The sequence below is a fragment of the Muntiacus reevesi genome, chromosome X, assembly GCF_963930625.1.
Source record: "Muntiacus reevesi chromosome X, mMunRee1.1, whole genome shotgun sequence".
Taxonomy (NCBI): Eukaryota; Metazoa; Chordata; class Mammalia; order Artiodactyla; family Cervidae; genus Muntiacus; species Muntiacus reevesi.
Window position 1 is genome coordinate 140201551 of NC_089271.1, and position 10253 is coordinate 140211803.

Below are 10253 nucleotides of genomic sequence, written 5' to 3' on the forward strand. Positions count from 1 at the left end.
TGTCTTTTATAGCCTTCACCACAATTTCAGCCTTTCTTACTTATGTGTTTTCTTACTTATTGTCTGTCTCCCTCTTCCATTGGAACGAAGTTTTCGTTTGATCAATGTTCTTATCTGTCTGTCCCCAAAACAGTGGCTGACACATGTTAGATAATAAATATTGACTGAATGAAGGACTCAATAAATCAAATTCTGTTAGCCACAGTTAATTCTTTTTTTCATAAATGAACTTTATTTACTTTAACGATTACAAATGTAATACATGCTTACTGTAGAGAATCTGGAAAGTAGAGAGAAGTAAAAAGAAGAACATTAAAACACCCATAATCCCACCACATTAAGGCAAACACTGCTCACATTATGTTCTATCTATGCCTGTTTAAAGACCAAGATCTTTATCAAGAGTGCTGGCCACAAAGCACAATAGCCAAGGGGAGTGAGGGCAATTAACAACTGAGGAGGTCACCCAAAGGTCAGAGCTAGAAATTTCACACTGAGGGACAAGACAATGGCCACTGACAATAGATCAAGACTTCAGAAGTTGACAACAGAAGAACAAGTTGGGTTATGGTAAGAATGTAGTGAGATGATGCTTGTCAAGAATTTAGCCCACTACCTGTCACATAGTACATAAACAATAAACATTAGCTATTACTAAGATTGTTACCATGGGTCAAAACGAATGGTTCAGGATGGAGACTATAAACAGGACAAGGGCCTTGGAGACCAAATTTAAGTGCTATGAGTTGGGGCATATAGGGACAAGTATACTGGATGAAAAGGATGGTATTGGAGTGGGCATCACTCTCCTTATGGGCTCCCCTGCCAGGTGAAATGGGACCAGGGCTTCCTCAACTTTGCCTGATGACATGTGGCAAGACACTCTAAGGTGTTTTTGAGGTAGGACATAGTTTCTCCTGCCTAGACTTCTCCCTGGACCAGGAACTAGCACTGTCCTTGTTGGTAATGGGAGTTCAGAACCTCATACAACAAACATTCTTGAAGTCCACGTTCTGATTGCTGGGGCAGGTCAAAGGCATGTGGGGTGAAAGAGAAGGTCAAGTCAACCAAGTGGGGGATAGGGTGGGATGCACCTGGAGGGGGTGCTGAAGGGGGAAAGGCCACAAGTTTTAATGATGCAATTGCATGGAATGAGTCTAGGAACCAGTCCTCAAGTTAGCAGCCAAGTTGGATATCACAGGAGAAGAGTCCAGGTAGCATTACTTGTTAGTGGGGGCCTTCTGATGGCCTGTGCTCTTTCGAAGGTGGTCGTGCAGACCCTCTTGAGGGTCTTCATGCTCTTTCAGGTAATAACAGCGTTTGGGAACATGCTGGTGCTGGGAGTGAGAAAAAAAAACAAAAACAGCAAATGTAAGAGCCATGCTTACTATGACAAGTGGGGTTCTACCTGGATAATCTCAATCACTTAGCATATCAAGAAACTTGGCCAATGTACCTTATTTGTATAAAAAGTGTGACCCAAGGTCACAAATTCCCTAGTGACCTGGGTCTACAACACATGTGGCTGTAGGTGGGACCCAGCCTCCAAAACATGACCCCTCTTTTAGAACTGGACCTGGAATCAGCAGTAGCGAGTTGGGACTGAGCCCAACCAGTTCCCTCAGAAGATAAATCTTCTTTAACCACCCCCATGCCTTGAGTATCTTGGGTAGGGCAAGGCTCCACAAAGTTAATGGAGTTTGGGTTAATATGCCCAAAATAAGGGCCTAACCAGGCTCACTGACAAAATTCTAGGTTGGGGTTTATGGTCTAGGAGCTCAATGCTTCCCCCAGCCTCTTCCTTAGTCTACACAAAGGAGCAGGGTGCCTTCAATTTTCTATTCAGAAACCTTGAGTGTATTTCCCCATCATTACCTCCTCAGTCTGCTGCTGGGGGTTCAGTTCATTCTCCATTGCCTCCTCGCTATTCCGCTTACAGGGTGATGTCAGAACCTGGCTGGAGCGGCCTCGGGAATTCTTCTCTCCTGCCAGCTGGCACTCGGTATAGAGAGACCTATCTATCAGCTCCTTTAGGCTGCCAGCCACCTTCAGGAAGATCCGGCCCATTTTGGTGGCAACAGCTTCAGAGAGTCCTTCCAGGAACCTGGTCCGCAGAATGGCATCAGACCAAGACAAATGTCGGGCCAGCAGAAGGAAGTCAGTGGCATACTGCCTGACCGACTTCTGGCCCTGCTTGGGATGGCAGAGAACCGCACTGAGGATGTCAACTTCAGACAGGGAGTCATATAAGCCCTGGGATCTTCTCAGGAAAGATTTATCTTCACTGGTGAGGGGATTTCCTACCTCCATCTGCAAGATGGACCACCTCTCTGCTGCCCCCAGATGAAGAGACACCAGAAAGGCCATTTTCTCTGAATCATTCAAAAATCCCTTCATTTGCTTCTCCTCATCAATCTCCACCTCCTCTTCCACAGGGCATGAACCCCGGGCTGCTTCCTGTTCTTCTAAGAGGTAACAGAGTGCTGGGGTCAGCATGCCAAGAGATGGGACTTCATCTGGTGGTGGCTTTACTGTTTTGCGGGGGGTGGTCGTCGCATGTGGTGTGGACTTTGATCCAGAGGCTGTGACATTGATGCGAGGGGCAGATGTTTCCCCAGAGTCTGTGGCTTTGATTCCCAGGGTGGACATCATTCCAGGGGCTGCGGCTGCCATTTGGGATGTGGACATGGCTCCTGGGACTGTGGCTCTCATTAGTGGCATGGACATCCCCCCAGAGGATATGGGTCTCAGAAGTGGCATGGACATCATTCCAGAAGCTGAGGCTCTCATAAGTGGTGTGGATGTGGCTCCGGAAGCCGAGACTCTCATCGGCGGTGTGGACATCTTTCCTGAGGCTGCGTATGTCGTTTGTGGCAAGGACGTAGATCCAGAACTCACAACTCTTGTTTGCAGTGTGGACATTGCCCCAGATGACAGGCTTTTCATTAGTGGCTTGGATGTCTCTCCAGAAGCCATGGCAGACATCAGTGGCATGGGTGTTACTCCAGAGGCCACGGCTCTCATGAATGGCTTGGACATCCCTCCCGAGGCCATGGCTGTGGTTTGTGCGGTGGCCATCTTTCCAGAGGTTGGAGCTCTCATGAACTCTGTGGACACATCTTCAGAGACTGAGGGTCTCCTTGGGGGTGTGCACATAATTCCAGAGACTGGAGCCCTTAATAACGGCGGGGACATCACTCCCAAGCTGGGGGCTCGCATGGATAGTGTGCACACCTCTGCAGATGCTGCTGTGAGCATCTGCGGTGCAGATGTTGCTCCAGAGGTGGGGGCCCTCAACAATGGCATGGACACCCCTCCAGAGGCCACGGCTGTCATCTGAGGCATGGACATCACTCCAGAGGCCGTGGATCTCATGAGTGGTGTGGATATTGGCCCAGAGATTGGAGCCCTCATTTGTGGCATGGACATCATGCCAGAGGCTGTGGCTGTTCTTTGCAGAGGAGACATCGCTCCATAAGCTGGGGCTCTCAGAGGGGTGGTGGCTGTCTCCCCAGAAGTTGGGGGTCTCGTTAGTGCTGAGGACATCTCTCCGGAGGACGAAGCTCTTGTGAGAAGTGTGGACACCTCTCCAGGGTTTGAGGCTCTTATCAGGGGTGTGGATACTGCCCCAAACCTCGGGGCTCTAATTTTTGGTGTGGACATCACTTCAGAGGCTGGGGCTCGCATCTGCAACGTGGACATCCCTCCAGAGGTCATGAATCTTTTGAATGACATGGACATTCCCCCAAAGTCTTGAGTGCCTATTGGCTGACTGGGCATCTTTCCAGAGACTGTGGATCTCATTAGCACTGTGGGCATGGCTCCAGGGCCCGGGGCTCTCATTAGGGGCATGGACATGCTTCCAGAGGCTGCGGCTGTCATTTGTGGTGTGGACACGTCTCCAGAGGCTGGGGCCCTCATTAGTGGTGTGGACATCCCGGCAGACGCAGCGTCTGTCATCTGTGGCATGGACATGGCTCCAGAAGCTATGTCTCTCATTAGCATTGTGGAGATCTCTCCAGAAGCTGCGGTTGTCATTTGCTGCATGAACATTGCTTCTGAGGCTTTGGATGTTGTTAGTGGCTTGGACAATGCTCCTGAGGCCGTAGCTTTCATCGGTGGCACGGACATCACTCCCGGAGCTGTGTCTCTCGTTAATAGTGAGGACATGGATCCAGAGGCTTTGGCTGTCATCTGTGGGGTGGACATGGCTCCAGAAGCTCGCATTTGTGGTCCGGCTGTCACTCTCGAGGCTGTGGCTCTCCTTTGTGACCTAGATGTTGCTCCAGAGACAGGCGCTCTTATTCGCAGTGTGGACACTGACCCAGAGGCTGGGGTGGTCATTTGTAGCATAGATACTGTTTCAGAGAAGGGGGCTGTGCTGGATGGGATGGACATTGCCCCCGAGGCTGGAGCTCTCATTCGTGGTGTCGACTTTGCCCCACTGGCTGGGGCTTTCATAAAACCTGTGGATGTGGCTCCAGAAGTATGAGTCGTTAAGTGTGTGGACATTCCTCTAGAGGCTGCGGTTGGCACTGGCTCTGCGGACATGGCTCCAGAGGTTGTGGCCGTCATCAGTGGGGTGGACAGTGCTGCAGAGTCCGGGACTGTCTTTAGCAGCGTGGACATATTGCCAGAGGCTGGGGTTCTCATTTGCAGTGTCGACCTTGCTCCAGAATCTGAGGCTCTTGCTGACGATGCAGACATCTCCCCGGAGGCTGTTGCTCTCATTGGTGGAGTAGACACAATCTGAGAATCTAGATTTTGTGTTAACTGTGAGGACATAGCTCCAGAGCTTTGGGCTGGCATCAGTTGGGTGGGCATCCCTCCAGAGGTTAGAGCCATCATTAGCAGTGGGGACACTGCCTCAGCATCTGGGGCTGGCTTTGACAAAGTGGGCATTTCTCCAGCCTCGGGGACTGACAGGAGCGGTGAGGATATGGCTTCAGACCCTGGAGCTGTCATTAGTGGTGAAGACTCTACTCCAGAGTCTGGGCCTGACATTAGCTGGGTGGACATGTCCCCAGAATCTTGGGTACTCGTTGGTTGGGTGGGCATCGCTTCAGAAGTTAGGGCTGACATTATCAGTGAGGAGATTGCTTCCGAGTCTGTGTCTGACATGAGCAGTGAAGAGATCTCTCCAGAGACCAGGGCAGTCATTAGCACTTTGGACATTGCTTCAGTGTCTTCATCTGTAATTTGCAATGGTGACATTCCTTCAAAGCCTGGAGCTGGCCCTGGCTGTGTGGACATTTCTCCGGGGTTACTATCTGGCATTAGCAGTGGGGAGAGCTCTCCAGAATCTGGGGCTAGCATCAGTGGTGTGGCCATTGCCTCAGAGGATGAGACTGACATTGCCAATGGTGATATGTCTTCAGAATCCGGTGTTGCCGTTAGTGCTGTGGACATTGTTCCAAAGTCAGGAATCGTCATCAGCCCTGGGGACATTAATCCATACTCTGAAGTGGAAAGCAATGGAGACAATGTTCCAGAATCTGAGGCTGGCATTAGCAATGGGGACAGCATCCCAGAGTCTGAGGTTGGCATTAACAGTGGGGACAGCGCCTCTGAATCCGAAGTTGGCATTAACAATGGGGACAGTGCCCCAGAGTCTGACAGGAGCGGTGAGGACACAACTCCAGAGTTTGCTGTTCCCATTAGAGCCGTGGCCATGGTGTCAAAGGCTGGGGATGTCATCAGCTGTGTGGACATCCCTCCAGGGTCTGATGCTGAAGTTGAGACCATAGGCTGGACACTAGAAGGCAGAATTTGGCCCTCTGCTCTGTTCTCTAGCGTTGGTCCAGAGAAGGTCGTCTCCCTATTTTGGGTGTCACCATTGTCCTCCCTCGGCACATTGCTGAACTGCAGTGAATTTAAGGGTATTGATGTATCTGCCATGGTCAAAGGACAGTGTGTAGAGAACCTCTGAAGCAATTATATCAGGGGTTCTGCTGAAGCCCAAGTGGCAAAAAATCTGTAAACAGGAAACAAGTTTAGCAGTCAAAAGACAATATCAAGAAGATGGGGAAATAGACAAATGATTCGTGATGGAGATCTCTTATGGCTCTGTGGCATCAGAGATGGGCCTCTCAGGTTAAAGAAGCTGTATGGCATTAAACAAATTTGAAGCTGGAGTAACTATCCTTTCCACCCCTATCCTTTTCAAACCAACCGGCTCAGTCACACAACACACACTCTCAGTTTTATAAAAGCTATCAACACTGGCAACTTCAGCAGCCCAGAGCCTGGGAGGTCCTGGTTGAAATGAAACAGCAGCACCACCTTCTGGAAAATTGTGAGAAGTGCCGGTTCCTGAGCTATGCTGTCTCCCATCACAGCACTAGCAAGCCAGCCAAGGGCCTGGATGAGAACAGCCTTCGCCCCAGGATAACTATTAGTTCCTCGTGCTCATTGAGTCCTGCTAGTGCTTTAATCCCCATTTTACTACTCTAATGGCCCTAAATGTCTTCCCCAGGAAAAGGAAGGCATTTAACTGATCAATGAGAGTAGCATTCCACAAACTGAAAATCCTATTTATTAACATTTTTAATAACAAAAATCACCACTATTACTACCACTTACTGCTCACCTAGTGTGTTCAAGGCAGTACACTTTAGTGTCTACAGTGTACCAGGATGCATAAGCATTACGCATTGGAATCTTACAATAGTATTATTCCCATTTTACCAGTGCGCTCAAATTAGTTGGGGTTGGGGTTAGAATAAGATCACTTAAATACTAGAAACTGTTTGTCTTTGACTATCACTTACTCCTTGGGGTTGTCTATCCTTTGGCATCCCTAAGGCTACATTCAGTTACCTCTCTGATGTCCTAGATCATGGTTCACTTGAAGCTCAGTCTATAGGAAGTACAAACTTCAAGCTTCTCTGACAACTGGGTAAGGGTGAGTGGGAAAGCCCAGAGCCTCACCCCTCTGGCCTACTTCCATAAGCAGCCTCCAATGGGGCTTCTTGGCACAGAACTTGGAAACTAACACACACATTACACAATGTTGACATGTCCCCTCAGCCTGCTCATGCCCCCAATGGAACACTTGCTCATTTGGAACAATGTCACAAAACTCATCAATCTGGTGCAACATGCCTTCATAATAATATTGAGAATGCTAGCAACAGAAGTGTCAAATGCTCAACATTTCTTGAGCATATGATGACTGGCAAGCACCCTACTGGGCACTTTACATGCACTGTCTTACTTGGTCCCCACACACAGCAACACTGAGAGATTTTGGTCATCCTCAGTGACAAGTCAAAATCTTCATCTTACAAAGGAGAAAGCTAAGGTCCAGAGAGCCTTCATAATTTGCCTGCAGTCACTTGGGTTCCCAGGTCCACCCAACTCCAGAGACCCCCTAACTCTTCTCTGCTGTGCTATAATGATCCACCTTATCTGAAATACTGGACTCATGCTAGGACCGTGGTTACTCTAATAATTGGTGCAATGGGAAAGATGGGTTAAATGGGCAGCTGTAGATGACCACCCCCGCCTACCACATCTTCAGAAAAATCCCTGAACATGCCACAGTTTCCCACCAGGCAAAACCCGGAAAGATCTTACCTTGCCAGTCAGGGAGAAGAGAGGGAGTAAGTCCTTTACGCCTCTAGTTGTTTTGGTCTGGCCAATTTACTTATGCCCCATGCCCAGCCAGTTCATTAAAGTAAGACCCAGTACCAGCAGCTGTTCTCTGCAATCTCCCTTAGCTATCCCCTGCCACGCCCCCCTCCTGCCCGCCAGCCAGCCAGCCTGCCCACCCGCCCACCCGCCCCACTGCTCCTGACTTGCTAGTGCTTGCTCTGTCTCTCTGGTCCCAGATTCCTGCCTCTATATAGGCTCTGACATTTGCCTCTGGCCGCGTTTCACTTGACAGCCCTCCAGAAGCTCCGGTTTAGCACTTGGCCTATGCAACTCCACCCTTCTTCCCCTTGCCCCCAATAGCTGCACCAGCCCACTCTGCCCACCTCTGCCCATCCCAAAGGAGAGAGGAGAGTCACACAAGTAAAGAGATGAGACCGAAAGGGTCTTGGCTCAGGAAATGAGACGTTCTCTCTGTGACTGAGCGGTCACCAGGGTCGTGGGAGCCAGGCGTTACCACCAGTGGGCTGTGGAAGAGCAGGCAGGGGATAGAGGGAACAGGACTGGAGGCTGAGTGGAGCAGAGAAGAATGCGTTCAGGTGCAGGTAAGCCAGGGTTTGGAAGGATGGGCCATGGGGCTGAAGAGAGCCCAGCAATGGTGACAATTAAAAAGCAACTGGCACTAGTGTCAGAGACTCGGGGGGAAATCAGGCAACCAGCTACCCCGCCATAGGGTTAGAATTCAACAATGAGGCTCCAGGGCATCCAGACAGCTGGCAAGAAAAGCATGCCATTCTTAAGCATACCAGGTGAGAGCTTGTTCATAGAAGCAGGACTTCAGCCTGCTTTCTAGAACTGGGACACAAGATCAGGGTAGAATTAACAGGAAGATTTGCCAGAGCCTTCTGAATCAGGAGCCCTCCAACCCTTATACTAAGGGCAGAAATGGTCCCTAAGCCCCGAATAGGGCAAAACCTTTTGGTGAAGTTGAAGTACCCCAGGGACTCAGAATCTAGGGGTTGGGGAGAGGCATTCAGCTTGTTATAAACCTCCCCGTGCTCCAACAACCAAAGATAATTATCACCCAACAATACCTGGGCACTCAGGCTAAGCACTACACTTGTTTTATATCCTTCACACCTTGTAGCCACACCTGCAAGGTAGGCACTGACTCCATTCCCATTTACTTTATGCTTTAGAAATTTTTTCCTTCATTTTCTTTTTTTCAATTTTATTTTTTTTGAAGTACAATTGATTTATAATGTTATGTTAATTTCAGGTGTATAGCAGTGATTCAGTTTTATTATGTGTGTGTGTGTCTGTGTGTCTGTGTGTGTGTGTGTGTGTGTAATATATTCTTTCACAAATGGTGAGAGGTGCTTGGAGAAATTGTAACCAGTATCATACAGCCAGCACATGGCAAAGCCCTGATATGAGCCCAAGTTAGTCTGATTCCAGAATCAGACTAATTTCCTCTTTTTGTAAACAGACTAGTGATTAGAAACACTCCCCAAGTGCCACCATGTTCTTCCTACCCCCACTAGTTGTGATAATAATAATAGTAATAATAACAATACCAACTGACTTGGAACTCTTGCTACATGCCAAGAACTACACTGAGGGTTTTACATGCATTCTCTCATTTGATCCCAACATCTATCCTGTAAGCTAGGTGTTTTTCTCAGTTTACAGATAAGAAAACTGAGTCTCGGCAAAGTGAACTGACATGACCAAAACCATACAGCTCCGTTTGACTCCAGAACTCACTGTAGTATACTACTCAAAGAGAAAACTTCCAGTCACTCTCCCCCTACCCTAAACCAAAAAAGTACTCACAGGGAACCCAACAACAACAATTATTATTATTATTATACTTAATAATAACAGCTAATGTTTACTGTGCCAGGCACTATGCTAAGCACTATACATGCAAAATCTCATTTGCTGCTCACAGCAGCCCTATGAGGTAGGTATTATCACTCTCATTTTCAGATGAGGCACAGAGAGGTTAGTTAACTTTCCCAAGGTCACACAGCTAGAAAGCACTGTTGTTTATGATCATAAAAACTTGGAAATTACCTAAATGCCAGTGTCAGAACCCAATCCACTGAATGATTAAACAAATCATTGTACATCTGCAGTGTTCAGTGAAAATGATTATCTGATTTTTATAAAATAAATATGTATATTTTTGCATAGAAAAAAATACAGTTTGGAAAGATGTATACCAAAATGTTAACAGTGACCATACCTGAGTGACTGGATTAAAGAGAATTTTTACTTTCGTTTTTCTTAGTTGTATTTTCTCATCTGTCCATATAAATATTATTGTATTAGAAGAAAAAAATATTTTTCTTTCTTTTGAAAGGTATGTTCCTCTACAGTTCTATTTTTCTTTCTTTTGAAAGGTATGTTCCTCTACAGTTCTATTTTTCTTTCTTTTGAAAGGTATGTTCCTCTACAGTTCTATCTCTAGCCCTCTCCTTTCCCCTCTCTAAGGGCCCCCAACATTTCCCCACCCAAGTAACCTTTCTTCTCCAATAGGCTTAATTCTTGTATCACTGAGATCCTTGATAAGTAGTGACCTCTGAAAACGATCTCTAGTGGCTTACTTTTATTTATTATTATTATTTTTAAAAAATCCAATTTCTTATTTTTCT

At 47.6% G+C, this 10253-nt stretch overlaps 1 protein-coding gene across 1 annotated transcript; it reads right to left on the minus strand.

Annotated features, from left to right (window-relative positions):
* Positions 1 to 1220: 1220 nt before the first annotated feature.
* RTL9 (retrotransposon Gag like 9) lies at positions 1221 to 5898 on the minus strand. Its single transcript, XM_065916895.1, has 2 exons — positions 1876 to 5898; positions 1221 to 1337 (listed from the first exon to the last, which is right to left on the minus strand). Exons 1-2 carry the CDS (start codon positions 5896 to 5898, stop codon positions 1221 to 1223), a joined length of 4140 nt encoding a protein of 1379 aa, XP_065772967.1.
* Between the last annotated feature and the right edge of the window lie 4355 nt (positions 5899 to 10253).

Excerpts from the sequence above, each read along its gene's own strand:
- RTL9 (XM_065916895.1), bottom strand. The coding sequence starts at position 5,898 with ATGGCAGATACATCAATACCCTTAAATTCACTGCAGTTCAGCAATGTG. Across the intron at positions 1,338-1,875 it reads CCCAGCAGCAGACTGAGGAG|CACCAGCATGTTCCCAAACG; the intron begins GTAATGATGGGG and ends TCTCACTCCCAG.